Source organism: Rhizophagus irregularis, chromosome 11, assembly GCF_026210795.1.
Source record: "Rhizophagus irregularis chromosome 11, complete sequence".
NCBI lineage: Eukaryota > Fungi > Glomeromycota > Glomeromycetes > Glomerales > Glomeraceae > Rhizophagus > Rhizophagus irregularis.
Genome location: NC_089439.1, coordinates 2,064,121 through 2,082,481, shown reverse-complemented (window position 1 = coordinate 2,082,481; position 18,361 = coordinate 2,064,121). Strand labels below are relative to the sequence as shown.

Genomic DNA, 18,361 nt, shown 5'->3' with positions numbered 1-18,361 from the left:
TTAAATGTGTTTTTTTAAAAGGCTTTGAATATTTTTACTACAGGAAATAAACGTGGTTAACGCGCACAACTTAAATTCTTTTATGACAAAAATAAAGTAAAAGATTGAAGATATTTGTATAAATACCTACTGTATATCTATTTTGCGTTTTTGTGCAAAAACGCAAACGTCCCGGCGCGTAAATAATAACTTTTAATTTATATGAAAATAAAAATAAATAAATAAACGTAACTAAAATGGTACAATTATTGCAAAAATTAGTTATACTGTACGCACGTTATTTGTTAGAGTTAAAAAAAATAACCCGATGACAGATGTGAAATGAAGAGCTACAATAATTTTTCGTTTTTACAAGTACTGTTCGAGTTTTGGGTTGATTTATAGTATTTGCTTTATTCGAACCCTAATATTGAGTATAAGTTTCATGTTGGGTCCAAAAAACCTTAGCCGGTTAATAGATAACAGGTAACTTGTTACCCGGTTGGTGTTAAAGAAATAATTTCATAACTGTATTTGAAAGGTTGTTTGATTGGATCTGAAGTTTGTTCTAATAATCGTTTCTCTCACGATTTAGTTTCTTCTTGGTTAGTAAAATCACTCATTCATTCACCAATAAATTAATTAGTTAGATAAGTAGATGTCGACTGCATAAATCGATTACATATTTCATCTTATTCTTATGCTATTCCTTGACCGATTTTCGAATATCTCTAACATTTAAAAATAAATAGCTGCTTTAATTGTTTTACTACTCATTCAACTGAATATAATTAGCATTTGTTGCAAATTTGAAATGTAAATAGTACTCTAATGCATTTGCTTATTATTTTAATGCAACGAACGTAAAGAATACTTTTAAAGAATAGGTTCTCGATAAATGTAACATTGTGAAAATATTTGTGTGCTATACAAAGAAAGGAAATGTCACAACGCCGTAAGACACTATGCGTAATATAATTAAACAAAAAACAGTGAGTAATTCGTGTAATGAACCATATCCCTTATTTCCTAATTTAATAACATTCTGTAAATATGTGTATGACAAGGGTAGTCATATGCCACTTGATAAATTACAGGGTTAAAAATCTAATCTTATTTCTAATTCTAAAGGTGACATATTTCTGTCAAAAAACAACACAAAATGTATTTATGAATAAATCTTAATATAAATATGTAATGTTTATTTTCGGGGGGTGTTACATAAGATCATCAGGAAATTTTTTTTGTGTAGAAAAATATGCAAAATTTCGTGCATGAAAAAACTGATTTGCACACCCTGAAAATGCACATTATTTGCATATTTTCTATGTGATATATTGTAAAAAATTTGTACAAAAAATTACATATATAATATTGTTAACTATATTGCTCAAAATTTAAGTATTTGTGCAAAATTGAATACCCTAAAAATTTAGTGATGAACATGAATAATTGGATCAACCGATCTGCTTGATAAATATAGAATTGTGGAGTATAAATATTTTGGTTGGATATACAAAAATACAATGGCGCAAACTGCCTGTAAAGCTTTATTTGAATGACTTCAGTTGTAGTAACAGATAATAACACGACATATCCATTACGTCATTTTAAAGTTTATAAAGTAAAGGTACTACGTATTTGACTATTTAAAATATACGTCTATTGTGCACTACTGTTTTAACTAAAATTTATTTTAATATTCAGATAATTAAATTTAAAAACAAAAAAAAAATCCCTATTACAAAACGTTTTAAAAATTTCATCTTGAATTATGTGTGAGTCTAATTTTTTGAGATAAAACAATAATTAATTTTAAAGAAATATAATAAAAAGTTGAGAAGGAAGTTCATATAGTGACTTTTCCCTATGAAAATTTGTAAGTACAATTGTTTGATTACTTTTAGTGTTGGTTGCCGCAAGTAATAATTACGACATTTCGGATTACAACCATTTACAACTCCATATGTCGTAAATATTACAACCTTACTACTTTACGTAACCCATATATCAAATATCGGTTTACAACCGTTGAAATTAGGTTACAACTATGGTTGCAACCCGGTTGCAATATTATGGCAGCCAACCTTAATTACTTTGGATCGTATAACAATAAAATACATAATTATTTGGGATACCTTGCTATCGTTCAATCGCAAATAAAATAAATCTTCGGAGAGAAAAAACTTATTTAAAAAAAAATTTCCCGACTATAATTTATGGCGGCACATGAATTTTATTGATTCGATTACAATTATAAATTCACATATCGACGTATTTGATTACTTTAAATGCTAAACCTGAAAGATTTCATAATTTCCGTTGCCCAAAATTGTTTGTAATACCAAAATCACCTGATACGTAGACAATTATTTGGCTAAATAATGATTATATAGAAAACATGTCATGTATAGAGGCCTATGTATGTACGTATAGTGGTCAAATGTATGGCAACGTCCGGTAAAAATGACCATACGTACCGTACGTTGATCACTATACAGACATACACCTCTATACATGACATGTTTCCGTCGTACCCCTAAATAATAAGTTGAGAAAAATCTATATTTGCGAAACTTAAATTATTCAACATAAAGTAGACTCAAAAAAAAACCCATTTCACTAATAAAATCCCATTTCTCACCTGCATAGTAATTTTAATAGAAAGTAAGTATGCTTTAATAAACAAAATGTTAAATAGAAAATTTATATAGTCATAATAGCTATGAATATTTTAAAAGTATTTTAAATAAAACTCAGTGAATATTGTTTAAAAATTTTTTTTATAATAATTTTTATAAAGAATATTTTTCTAACTATCACTGGGGTGATGATCACCGGTGACTGAAATTATGATGATCACCAGCATTAAAAAAATATAGTGCCGGTAAAAATTGATAATCACCCCCGGTGATTTGAAATATATATATATATATATATATATATACAGTCAAAGTTCTCTATAACGAATCACGGGCCGGAGATTAAAATTCGTTATAGTAAGAAATTCGCTATACTAAAAGCCATTTTATTATAAATACTAAGATCTGTACCTGAACTTTTCTTCATTATAGCAAATTATTCGCTATATAAAAATTCGCTATAGAGAACTTTGACTGTATATGAAAAAGCTTTTATAAAATTGTCTATTTTTTATATTTTTCAAGTCATATAACTAATTCACATTTATTTTATTGCACACATTATAGGAACTTACACGCACTCGAACTGATTGTGAAACATATATGCATACTTTCAATTTTACAATGAAAAAAAAAAAAATTCCAGAAATTATCGTGCAAAGTGAGATCCTATAACGGATATTATCAATATTATCAGAATTATATTTATTATATTTTTGGCTTAAAAGAAGTATTTATCAAATTATTTTATAGCAAAACCAAATAAAAATTTTTTTAATGTTCGTCCCCAATCTTACTACGACTTATGTAATACAAAATTAACACGATGATTATAGGGTAATCAAATCCACCGATATGATCTTTTGCTGGAAATAAGGAGTTCAATTTTATATGATTACTAACATTCTGAAATTAAAGTCGTTTTAATAATGTGGAGATTGAAAGTTTAAAATAGGTAAACTTAATTCCGGCCAGAGTTGTCCATTCTTAAACTTCGGTTAATCCTGGAAAATGCATAATTTCGGCCGGAATTAAGTCCATTTGTTTTTTCTAGACTTATGAAATTAAACGCAAAAAAATGTATAATACTTAACCTCAAGGATTATAGAAATAAAATGAGTATTACACAACAATTCTTCTGGCGCCGGTTATTAAATTTTGGTTAAACTTAAATATATTTCAAATTTCAAATTGTGCGTACAGTCAATAATTACATGTGCCAATAGTTTTTCATGTCCTCAATATTATATATAATTGAATTTCGCAATATAACATGTACCGATATTTTTCTTTTGTCCCTTTATAATAGTGTATAATTTAATTGAAATTTTTAATTTCTCTTTTAGTATCGGTATTATATATTGCGATATATTATAGTTCAACAAATAATCAATATTATTACTAGTACATCCGCTTAATGATGGAATAATAATAATGGCCATGACATTATTATGTAATATTTTAGGGGGAGGTCTTATATTATATGAGTAACGTAAAGATTATATATATTACATGGGTGGGTATAGGCTTATAATAAAGGGATATTACGTACTAATAAATGTCATAACCTAGTTATTTACACAACCACAACTTAATCAGGTAATGGCATAAATAAACTGTGCTTCAATGTATTTTGATTTATTATCATTAATAAAAATCCAATAAATCGGAGAATTTTATAGAGTTACGCAAGTTATTATACGTCAGTTCCATCAGCATGATTACGTCACGTCATCCCGGACAATTTTAGCGAGAAGTATAAATTGCATGATTAATTTCGAACGGGCTGAGAAATATGTCAAACGATTACTTCACGTCTCTATGCTCACTACTACATAACACTTTCTAAAAAACATTCATGTAAATTTTGCAAAAAAAATGTAATGAATGTTACCATATTTATAAAACCGCAATAAAAATAAATATACTGTAAGAAATATTTTAAATTGTTTCATTTAATTAATTATTGATTAATTTTGTCACTTGGTCACTTGCATGATGATCCTTAACAATGTAACATTGCATACGAAAATTCCCGATTATTACTATATATTTAATATTCAGATTTTTATTAATTGGTTTGAAATTCCGAAACTTATTATATATTTAAGTACTGCTGTTCCTTTTGTAGCCCAAACTCGGCTATTATATCCCAAATCCATACCTGTGAACAACCAAACCTCTATGAGGATTTCCAAAAATTTCGGGTTTCAGAATATACGAATCGAAACCTAATCCGAAACCCTAAACTATTTCCGAAACTCGAAATGAAACCCGAAACCCGAAACTAGTTTCGGTTATCCTGAAACTAATCCTGATACTCCGAAACTAATTCCAACTTGAAACAGAATATTTCAATCTGATCATGTCCCAACCTAGTTAGATTGAGACATGGGGCAATGTCCTAGTATTAAAGCAAGATAATGACTATTCACGCGATTCGATTAAAAAAAATCATACCATACGAACATGTAGTACTAAATTCCGATCTAAATTTAATAGTAGGTTAACAAGTTTAACCACGTATAAAATAATTAATATATGCAGGGTTTACTTCCTGTATTGAGATAATCATAGAATATCTATTATTATTGTAATACTAAAATAGGTGTTATTATAGGTAAATATATTTATAAATTTTGGTTGTTAATATTTGCTTTTCAGTATATATGTAAAGTTAAATTTTGGGGAATGTTCTTGAACGTGATACTTTAAGAAAATTTTATGTACATAAATGCATAATATATTTTTTAAATGATTATCCAATTAATTTGTGATATCTACGCGTTTTATTGTAAATTAATTATATACCCTATATGGTGAGACAGCTTGTTAGCAATTTCTTCATGAGAAAGTTTGATGTATCGTAACAATAAAATTGATTTAACAATTGCTAATAATCCTGTAAAATGAAACATTGTCATATATTCTTTCAATTAATAATAACAGCTATGAGTCGAAATTTTTGTACTATTCAAAATTGAATCAAACTCAAATTAGCAAGTTGACAAAGAAAAATCCCTATAAAAAATTTAATCCGTAATATCCGTAAAAACTCCGTGAAGGTGATACATTTACGGAGAAATAACTAAAAATTTAAACAACTTAGATAATTTCCATGTTTTGAGACTATAAATTCCGTAAATGTGATACATTTACGGAATCACCAAAAGAAAATTATTCGTGGCGTACATAATATTTACAACTAATTTATATGAAGATTTAATAGTACATTATTATAATAATAAATTCCTTACATTTTTAGAATTGCGACATTGCTGATGTCTTTGTGAAACAAATTGATCCTAAATTAGCTTGTGAAAGGACATATCAGACCCTTCTACAAACCTGAAAAATGTGCCCATTTGCAAAATAGTGATTGATTGGTAAGTCGAATACAATAATCTAAATATACTGAGTCACACCATTTTGAAAGTGAATATATCAAATATGTAATATGTGATTCGTATTTATTCAAAACGAAATGTACCCGGGGTATTTTAGTTAGTGCTATACGGTAATCAGGCTAATTGGCTGACCGATTTTATGAAAAAATATCTATTTTTGAAACATTGAAAAGAATACATTGTTCTTGAAAGTTCATTACTCAATATATTCCATAAATGCATGTATTCCTTTCTAATAAATGCACACCCTAGCATCTATAAACTCTACAAGTGCAGTTATCCAATAAATATTTTAATAATAGATGATTATTTTTATTGGTGAAGACTTAAAATATCTGAATTATAAACTGATATTATATATTGCAAATCTAGTATTTTAATGGTATTCAAGATGAAAGTAAATCTTAAACTAATAATATATTTATTAAAGCAAATATTTCAGATTGGGTAATTTATTTCGGATTGGGTAATTTATTTCGGATTAGGTAATTTTAATCACCAAATTTTTGTAATTAGCCGTTGGGAACAAAAAGTATAAAAAACCAAATTTTTATCAATAATCCATATTTTTAGAGACAATAAGTTTATAAGCTCCAATCCTACTTTTTTCACTTTCGTTCCAATGTCATCAAAAAATTATGATCAAAAAACGCGCGGAACACCGCCGTATCATGTCCAAAAAATTCGTCTCGATAATAATGCAAATAGATTAAAAAAAAGAAAACTTCAAAAAGCTTGTCCAGATTGTAAAGAGACGAGCGATTCGGTCAAACTTTTTTCTAGTAAAGTAAATAAAATAGAAGAAGTTATTAAAAATTATTATAAAACTCCTTTAAATAAGAACAAAAACAATAAAACTTCTATCTTTAACGCAAAGTTTACTTTGAATAATATACAATGTGAACTAGAATACGATTTATCTAAATTTACTTTGGAAAATTTACAAAAACTCGTAATTTTTACAACACAAAATTGCAATATCAATGATACCAATAATAAAAATCCATCTTCTATCTCATCCGACGAGAATCTTGATAAAAGTGATGATAAATAATCACTATCGATATTCACAACTTATCAAGGCAAAATCGACGAATGACAAATCGGACAAACAGAAAATAAAAATTACTTTAATTTACTAGACGATTTATCGCAAACACAATTTATTTTATGCATTAAGAAATTATATTATATACTTAAGATTCATATGATCGACTTTAACTAATTAGGAAATAGTCTAACTAATAATACTATCTTTTTTAACTCCATCATTAATTATAATTTGTCCATAAACTATAAATAATACATATAAAGTAGTTCAATTCCTTTTTTACGTTTAGCTCTTCCCACTTTTAATTAATAAATTATTACGATTTACCGAATGAATAAATTTTTTAGTTTAATTTATTTATTGGATTTTCATTATTTTTTCTGTTAAAATATTTTTATTTGATATTGACCGCATGAATAACTAATTCACATATATTATCGGATTTTGCCACGTATTCGCTCTTTTCCGCACAATCAACTTGGCTGTAAGTTATAGCCAAAAAAAGTATACGCTCAAAATATGACCTATATCAAGTTGTTAAGATAATATTATTTACTAACTTATTATAAGGATATTTGTTCATTTAACACAAATTAAACAAACAAACAATTTTGTAAGGTAGTGGTAAGTTTCATTAGTGCATTAATTATATAGTGTCACAAAGTAGACAATGTATTTTATTAGATGAGATTTTTTTTGACTAATCATCGGTCAAAAAATTTTAATCTACGAAATTATAACGATTTGATTTGATTTATTTATTTATTTATTTGAAAAAATAAGAATTATTGGTTCTTTTAATAAAATGCTAATAATTATATAGAGTGATACTGCAAAATTTTTATTTAATTATTTATACAATTACTATATAATCAATTTCATTGAGGTTATCAGTAGTCTCATGATCAATAAATCAGGCAATCAGAAGTGAATTTTTTAAAATAGTAACTTTGGCGTTTATTTGTGTTCTGCTTATATAAATAAACATTAAAAATTTTGAGTCACTGAAAGTTCCGTGAAAATAATTATTGCTACAAGAGAATTAATATATCGAAACAAATTTTGCTTTAACGGGCTTCACATTCACGTGATTACTGCGTATTGTTATATTTATTCTCAGTTTGATCTCTATTTGTCACGCACCTCGGATGTCACATGTGTTAGGTCGGGAATACTTTCATACAATCTCTTAGATTCATCAAGCTTTTTAAATTTTACATATTAGCAGCTAAATTATCGGTAATAAAAATACTTTATGAATTAATTTTTAAAAAATACTTAGTTTGGATCCGTTGTTGAACGGATATTAATAACTTCAGTCTAATTCATTTTAAAGTTTGAATTATGTGAAAAAATTATCAAAGTTATTTTCTTTCTTTTTTCTGTTTGAATTTTAATATTTTTTCTTTGTTAAGAATATTTTTTGCTTATTTATATCTACAAATCTAAATGAAAAAGTATTAATTTTGTAAGAATGTTTATTCTAAAGTTTTTTATTTCAGTCACTTATTCGTAACTGTAATTAACAATTTTGTTGAATATTCGAACGGATAACGGAATCAAACTCTAATTTTGTCATTATACTAGAAAGTAACTATTTTTCTTTTCGGTAAAAACACTTTCGACTATGAATACAATTTAGATATCTGACATTATCGTCATATTTTATTTATTCGATTTGATAAATTGTTAAGATTCAAAAGAAAAACGCAAAAAGGAATATGAAAAATAAGCAATCATTAAGAAAATTCTATATTATGGTAGTACAAAAGAAGTAAATAATATTAGTATGGCAGCATTATAACTTGATATTTACCAAGGTTTATCTTTAATGTCATACATTTTTGTGGAATCAAAATAAAAATTTTATTAATAATATTTCATCAATTTTTTTTTTTTAAGTTGGATATTGATGACAAATTGTTAATAAATTACCTTCTGAATATGTGACTTTAATCTACAAAGATCTTTTTTACAAATATTAATTTTTTACAAATATTTCGCGACACTTTCTTCAAACATGTGACGAAGAATTTAAAAATCATAAATATGTTTATTTATTCGCATAACTTATTTACTAGTATAAAATTCAAAGGTAAAACAATACAAATTGAAATTAAAAATAAATGTTTTCACTAAAACATTTATCTTGGAATATTGTGGCTCTTTTGTAAGTTTGGAGAATATATTTTTTTTTAATTTATAATCCTACGTTATTTTTGGCTAAAATGATCGACATTCCGATCATCAAGTGAGTCAAATCCAATGTTTCCGATTGTTCCGTCAACACTTATTAATCTGTCATTAAATTATCTTATTTGGGCAGATCTTACAAATGAAAAATAAAAATTGGACATTGATGTTTACAATAAAAAATCAAGACACTAGGTATTACAAATGCCAGTCAATAAAAGAATATTGTCAATGTTATCAAAAGATCTTTTGCGCGTCATTATGTAATTTGTATAAATCTATTGTAATTAAACCTAAATAAGAACTACCGTTGGCCACTGCATCTAGTACCCAGGGGCTTATTCAAGAACTCGATATTTTAATTGAATAGTACCCGCAGGTGCACCGGGTACTATATTTGGATATAAATTATATGAAAAGTAATAAATTATTAGAGGTTATACCCGGGTATTATTCAAGAACTAGGTAGCATGGGTAATGAACAATACCCGGGCCTTAATCATGGGGTACTATTTTTATATGCAGTGGCCAACGGTAATATACCATCGTAATGATGTGCATTAATTAATAATATCTATTCATCTGCTATTTTATATCTATATTTAACCATTTGCGTCCATGCTGTTCACTTTCTGGTAAGTAAAAAAGTCGCGTAAAAAAAATATTCATGTTACGGATACGAATAATCAAACAAGTATGTGCAATAATATCAATCAAATATTAGCACAAATCAGAACTTATAATATATTGCATTATCATTTGAATCCGTTCTTTTAACTAAAAATGTATTATGAACTATCCCCTCTTTGTTTCATTATTAATAATTACTAGTAGTAGTAGCTTGTAAAAGATAAAATGCAGGGTAACTAATTACGTACAATCAGCCGAGGAAAGCGTAATGTTATTTATGGAAAGACTTTGCGCCAAGGATCTAACTGTTGGTGTTAATTCGGCCGAAATCGGAGAAAATTAAGATTTATGATATAATCTGTGCATCGATTATTAAATGGAAAATGCAGAAACAAAATAAAATTTAAATTATATTATTCTGTCATTATACGACAAAAGTGATACACAGTATTATCTTTTATCTGTATAATAATAAAAGTAGGTATTTTCGTATTTGTCCTTACTACATCCGCCGATTGGTTTTAAAATCGCGTTTCTTTCAAGTATTTTCATTTATCCTTAGTCATTTCGGAATATACGGAGATAAGAATGACAAAGAAACCTTATTATTAGAAAACAAAAATCCAAATTTTGGAAAAATTTTTTTTTATTGGTTCACTTTTCTGATCACGAACAAAGTTAGTTAAATTACTCAAAAATTTTGGCTTAGCACAAGAGGATCTGCAGAAAATAGGAAGCTATTTGAAAATATTACATAAGGAGCATTATTTAAGAAAATTACTAATGATCGACATGATAAATTGGCACCTAAATCGGTGAAGGCCCAAAACAAATAAGATTGCAACAGCACGCCAATTTTAACTTTCAGAATAAAAAAATAAGACAGTATTACATCTACTTTAACTTTTTTAATAATATTAATCAAAATATAAAATCTGAACCGATCGGGACGGGTCAAAATTTACGATAAAAAAATTTGGGGCGCCTGTGGAGCACAAATAAACGCCAAAGTTACCATTTTATTAATACTTATTACATTAAATATTGATTACTAATTTGTTATTTTTATTGAACATGTGGCCACTGGCTTATTCAATGAACTATATAATAAGAACCTGTTCAATTCTTGATCGTATCGGATTGACCGAAAAAATGTATAACCAATCAGATAATAGTTACAATTGAGCACAGTTTTTTGATGATCGGATTGGCTATATTATTCATAATATGTTATAGACGCAGACGTGCCATATAAGGCTAGTTCATCTGTACGAATTTATTGGTCAGATTTATATTGTATGACAATCAGAAAATTTTGCAAAAAAAAAAGTGAAGGAACATTTATCTTAAAATACTTGTAGTTTTTAATAAGAAAAAATTTATTTAATTCGTGAAAACTGGGGAGACTTTACTATAGTATTTATTATAGTTTTTTCCCTGATTCCCTCATTGGCAAGTATGTATTTCTTAAAAATGTTTTTAAATGTAAGATCAATATATATACAATTATATCAATCAGCAATCTTTTACCTGAAATTAGTGCTCATTTTATGTCATTTATTATTTTCATTATTGTAAATAAAATATGTTCTTTAAAATTTAGCGATATTTATTTTTACAAAATTTTCTTGTTTTCGATTTTTAAACCTTTAATTCTAGCCAAATAATTTATAATTCGATCCAAAATTATAGTCAGACGAAGTTCTCTAGCCCTGTTCAATAGATCGGATTTATCGTAAATTTGCACCCTTAGATAATTGGTTGCTGATGCGGTCAGCGGTCAGTCAAATAGGTGTTCACCCAGATCGATTTATAAAATTTATAAACAACAAACTTGGTCGCTTTTTTTTTTAATTTATTTATTATTATTTATTTTCTTTCTCTTTTTTTTTTACGTCGAATATACTGTGACTAGTGAAATTTCGAATTTATGGGTTAAAAAAAATCAAAATAAAAATCAATTTTTTCTTTTCTTTTTGTGAATATTCTATGTAATATAATTGCGTGAATAACTCATCCGATAAAATATTATAGGTTAATTGTTATTCTCGCTCTTTGCCGAATATTGTTTTAGTAAAGAAACGCTCAATCGACTTTTATTAAGAAAAGTGTACCTCCAGAGTTATAACCAATTATCCCTATAAAAAATTTTTTAGAAAATTGATCATACGTCACATTTTTTATTAATTAAATGATGTCACAAAATAGGAAATTATTTTATTATCCAATTCAAATTTTTGATTTTTTTTTATACCAATCAAAATAAGATCTGTGCGGCAAATAATATCGGAATTCGGGTAATCCTATTAAGTATGCTATAACTATTTAATATTAAAACAATATTTAGAATAAGATTAATTATTAATAGAAAAAATTTTATAATTTTATTCACTGCAGCACCTTTAACAAATAATAATAGTCGCGTCATATTTTTTTTATTTTATTTTTGTTCTTCCCTTATTTATTTCTGTTAACTCTGCGATGAAGTACTTCTATCTAGTTATACAGTATAATCAAGGTATGATTTTCTTTCGTTCTTTTTGGTTTCCTTTTTTTTTTATATTTCTCTACTTACTAACTTAATTTTATTTTTTTCTCTAATTTTCTTTATGGGTTTATTTTTTTTATTTGGTTTCCTGATTGTTTTGTAATCACCTTTTCATCCCCTTTATTTTTTCCATTGCCTGTTGTCTTTTCATCATGTTTTCATTTCTCTTTATCTTTTCCATTACATTTCGTTCTTTATTTTTTTATACCACATTTTGTTTCTCTTTATCTTATTTTTCGTCCTTTATCTTTTTTGTTACTTTTTCATATTCTCATTTCCTTTATTTCTTATCATTTTTTCATCTTTTTCATTTTTTTTTATTTTTTTAAATTCTTTTATCAACCTTCATTCTTTATCATTCAATTCTTTTTTTTAATACTTATTTATCTTTTTTTGTCATTACTGGGTTTTCTTTTTTATATTATTATAGTCCTGCTAATATAAAAACTTTGATTTATGAGTGTATAAGTTTATAGTTTAATATTGTATTTCAAATAAATTGTTTCTCACGAAAAAGGAAATTTATATACAATTTTTGATTGTATTTTTTTAGTTTCTTAATTCCCCGATTCTTATTTTTTACCTCATAAAATTTATTTTATTAAAATAAACTGAATAAACTATTCTGTCATTTTAGAAATTTAACAATATATAATCTAATAATAATTGTAATAAAAAGATAATTTTATAATGTATTAAATAGAAAATTCTTTTCAAAATTTGATAGTTCACCTTTATACTCCCAAGGTTGCAAAAAATTTTTATAATATATAAAAAAACGCATTTTTTTCATAACGAAATAAAATACGAATAAATTATATTATAATGAAAAATATTATTTTACGTTACCGATAATTTTTTGGTGTTCTTGGGTATATCTTCTTAATTCGTAAGATAAATTGTGCTTGTGATGGAAAAAATTTAAGAAAGATTTTTAATTGACAAAAACCAAATCGTTATCTACTGTTAAATTAATTATGTTATATTAAATTGTGCCTCAGATCACAATTACCACTTTACATTTCATTTAAAAAAGTACGAAGGACTATAAATACATGAAGGTTAGAGGAATTTAAGTAACTTTATAAGTTGTAATAAGTTGGAATAATAAAAAATAAATTATAAGTAAAATAAATGCTGTAGGACTTTTATTTATTATATAAATTAATATAGGTAGAATTATAGAGATATAATTATATAAAGATGAAAATATATCAGGAAATTATAAAATATTTTATTTATAATACGCAACTTCAGTCGCTGCTTAAAAAAAAGGACGGGGAAGGTTCTTCCAACTTCGACCTAAAAGTTGAAAACTACTCCGCGTGCACTTTTCAAAAGCACGCTAGCTGATTTAAACCTGGCGTCCTTATCTTACAGGGGTGTACAATCTTAACGTACACCTGGCGGCCCGAATTTAGGAGTTATGCACGTGCACGTGCGTTAATTCCGGCCAGTTCCGTACGTTAATATCGTACGCCCCCCAGTGTACGTTAAGGAACCCGATAAAAAAAATTTTCAGAAAAATGATCCCGTGTCTGAGTTTCTTCGGAATAAAAACTATCATTTAACGGAGTTTTTTCTAGAATATTTTTTATAGGGTAAATTTAAATAACGGTTTCCCTAGAGACACTATTATCACAAAACGTGTATTAATAATAATAAAAAACAATAGCATTTATTATCATCTGAAATTTCGTAATAATTGACGTTCGCGTGTTTGCCGACTCTCGAAATTAAAATTCTATTAACGGAAATATCTTTTAATATTGTTAACATAGATAACATTTATTTTAATTATCTATGATTTTATTTCACAAGAAATTTTGTGATAGATGTTTTGCGACAGTTTCTGATACATCCTTTTCTTCCAATTTTAATTAAAATCATAAATATGATTATTTCTTTGCGTAACATCTTTACAAATATAAAATCTGGAAATGTATAAATGATCCAAATTGTTGCCTAAAAATAACAATTCGTTATTACCGTTCTTTTGGAGATATTAAATCCACTTTTGTAAAATACTATAATTAAATTCTACTCAGCTTTTGGTAAGTATAATTTTACTTTACCAAATAATAAGATGTTAAAATACACAAATTTATTGAAATTTCGTGTAAACTAACATAATCATTTCTGGTCAAATTCCCGTAGATCGCGGTTATGTTATATTTAGAAGTTTTTTAAAGCCATTCAATAAATCGATACATAAGGTATTCATAAAAAAATATCGTTCGGACCGATAATCTGATTACTTTCTAAAAATATGCTGGCTCGAATTTATTGATTCGTTCTTAATATTCCTATATACTGTATGTATTTTTTTTTATTTACTATCAAATCAATCGAAATTAATAATAGCTTAAAATGATTAATTATTTTAACGGTATTAATATATACCGCGATATTAGACATAGTATTAGACATAAAATATTACATAATTACACTTAAATAGATTTATCACATAATTAATGCGTGTAACATGACGCATCGTTTGACAAAAAGGGCTTCTCCTAAAATTTATCAAGAAGCTATTTTTAGCGGGATTACTATACAAATACGTTGCGGTACGAATCAAATTTCATACATTTAGGTTCATTCTTATCCAAAAACAAAAAGTATGATAATAAGTAGGCTGAAGTATTTACGATAAATTAATAATTACATTTAGTTAAAGCGAATACTAACAATCATTCACAGAATCATTGATTTTGCTATTCCATATCGGATCAGGCAATAATAAAACAAATATGGCTGAATCAACTTAAAATTTAGCCCTTCCCTATAAAAAAAGTTTGTGCCAAATTTATGCCAAATGAATTTGTTCGAATTTTATATTATTTTTTAGTACAAATTTCGAATAAATGTTGTATGGTTAGCCCTTTTGGCACAAATTTAGGCACAAACCTTTTTTATAGGGCTTAAATGTGACTCGTTGGCTTTCTTGCATTTCATAAACAAAGAAATTTATTTTCATATTGTTAAACAAATTACAAATATTCATATTTTATATACTGAATAAGAACCAGCCTAGGAAGTCAACCCCTATTACAATAAATTCGGAGTTTATAAATTTTACAATATAAAAAAACTTGTTAAATAAAGGGCGATCATTAATTTGTAATACTTAATAAAGGAAATTCATTGTTGTAACTCATAATTACACTTGATTTATATATATATCACTTTACTTTACTGTATAGTCCAGCTTTTTGTGTATACAGTATAAATCCTTTTCTAAAAATATGGAGCTGGATGACAAAATTTTTGTAATTAAACAAATTAAACATAAAAATTAAAATTATGCAGGTTCGCTTCTATATAATTCATGTAGATCTTCTTGTACATTCTTGTACAGTGTAAACAAACAACAATTAGTTGTTTGTAAATTTGTAAAATGCAGTGTTCTATTAGGCTGACGTTGCTTTCAGCGGGAATCGCGACAATGTCAGCAGGAACATGAGGCGATTGAGGCGCTGTTATTGAATGTTGACGAATTAACTCCTGCATATATTCTGTTGCTTCTGTATGTTTTCTAGACATATCCCTATAAAAAATTTTTCAGAAAAATGATCACGTGTATGAGTTTCTTCGGAGTTCGAAATAAAAACTATTTATCGGAGTTTTTCCAGAATTTTTTTTATATGGACGTTCAATAAAATGATTATTTATTGATTTTATACAATTTAGTTTAAGACCATTTATGTATAATTATTTATAAAAATAATTGTCAGAATATTTATATAAATAAATATCTTACAAAAAAGAAGAAACCCCAACATAATTTTATGATAAAGATAGTAAACTCGTAAGATTTTCAAGGTAATTTAATGGATCGTCAAAAAAATTATGCAATTATAGAGTATAACCTTAAAATTTTTTTTTGTTTATTTGGACACTTTATATTATAATATTAGAGGTATGGGTCTCGGCCCTGAATAAGTAAAATACATAGCGCAATACACAAGAAGAATTTCTTGCCAAGAGGACCCAAATTTTACGCTTCCAAGAAATTGTTGACTCACGGCGATTAAATGACAAAAAATTGACTAACTTTTCGATTTTTTTTTTAATGTTTATATAGAATAATTCCAGTATTGATTTTATCAATAATTTCTTTATTGTGAAAATTTAAATACTGAAAGTAATCAGCCAGCTAATTGGATTAAAAAAGGAAACCGTTACTAATTTTAGGAATTACGTAATAAATAGCTGCTACATTGTATGTATAATCATGTATGCCTAAATAAACAATATCGGTCTATGATGATTGTTTATTTTTTATTTTATAAAAGAAATACTTGGAATAAAATAACTGAGTGGTGTTTCCTATTTAAAAAACTGAGATGGATATTAGTAAACAAACCAAACAAATCAAAATAGAACCGGTTTTTAATCGCTTATATTTTCTATATACCGTATACAAATTAGGCAACTACCTGCTAAATTAGTTGTACTCATCAGAGTATTACTATGAATATATGAAATAATGACTAGCATCAATCTCATACACATTACATAATAGATTTATTAGTCTTTTAAGATTATTTTGATACAATTCCGTTTTCGTACACCATTTTAATGCGGCAATAATGAATCAATGTTTTATTTACTTTTATTTTTAAGACTAATGTTAAAAAAAGAAAAAAGGACATAGTATTGGATATCCAAAATAAATTTAAGAGTATTCCATCAATAATAAATATTTTAGTTAGTATAAATGGACAAATGGTCAATTTGTTATATTCATATACTGTAATTAATGGTTGATGATTCTATTAGTAATATTTTCCATATTTCAATTACGAAAGTATAGAATAAGAAGCGGGCTGAACTTGGTAATTTATTTAACAAAAAATATTTGAGATCAATTTGGCGCAAAGTGCAGCGATAAATTGAATTAAACTAAGACGTTAAGTAACGTTCCAATGGGAGTGGTAAACTATTAATATGGTAATAGCTAAACGCCAGTGCAGTTTCACGGGCGTGATAACATATCGTGAATATTAATAATTCATGTGTATATACTCCGCCTGCTGTATCATATAAATGGCGTTTCTTATAAATAAATATAAAATCTAGTATATTATATAAATACTATACCATGTCGCTCTAGTAGGAAAAAAGTAAAAACTTCTAAGATACATATGTAACTAATGTCGTCAATAAATTATGAACAAAGAACACCATACATGCAGAAAATCGGTCTAAATACAAACAGCAGGAGAATTAAAAGAAAACCTCAAAAGCTTTGTCCTGGTTGTAAAGAAACGGACGATTCTGTCAAGATATTTTCTAATAAAGTGAATAGGATAGAAGAAATAGTCAATAACTTTCATAAGAACTTTACCAGGAAGACTAATCGAATCTCCATATTCCGTGCGAAGTTTACTTTAAACAATATTCCTTGTGAATTAGAGTACGATTTATCGAATTTCACGTTAGAAAGTTTACAAAAATTGGCTAACTTTGCAACTCAAAGTTGCAATAATGACAACAAAGGTATTAATAACAAACCTTCCAAAAAGAATGATTAACGCGTTTTCGAATATTAAATTGAATATTCAGTTCTATTAAGATTTTTTTTCCAATGTAAGCATTTTCAATTAATAGAAATTAGTTTTTTAAATTATGCTTTTATTATTTTATTTTATATTTTTTATCCGAGGGCTTTAGTACAAAAAATACAATTTTAATAGTACGAGAAAAATTCGCAAACACAATTTCGTAATCGTTATGTTAAGGAATAATTACTAAGATTTTAAGATATAAGATTCATTAATTTTACAATAAATACAACAAGTGTTTCACTGCAACTAATTTAAGCCAATGGCTAAATATTAAAAAATATTCTGCATTTATTTTAATAACATATATTGCAAAATATGGTAAGTAGTATTAATAGATA

General features: G+C 26.6%; 2 protein-coding genes across 2 annotated transcripts; both read left to right on the top strand.

Moving 5' to 3' along the window:
• Positions 1-6,650: 6,650 nt before the first annotated feature.
• On the top strand, positions 6,651-7,082 carry OCT59_002968 (uncharacterized protein; the record flags this gene model as incomplete). The annotated part of the gene is made up of 1 exon (XM_025326822.1): positions 6,651-7,082. One exon carries the CDS (start codon positions 6,651-6,653, stop codon positions 7,080-7,082), a length of 432 nt encoding a protein of 143 aa, XP_025174165.1.
• A 10,527-nt stretch (positions 7,083-17,609) lies between these two features.
• OCT59_002967 (uncharacterized protein) lies at positions 17,610-17,990 on the top strand (the record flags this gene model as incomplete). Its single annotated transcript, XM_025319297.2, has 1 exon — positions 17,610-17,990. The coding sequence occupies one exon, from the start codon at positions 17,610-17,612 to the stop codon at positions 17,988-17,990; it is 381 nt and encodes a 126-aa protein (XP_025174167.1).
• Positions 17,991-18,361: the final 371 nt, after the last annotated feature.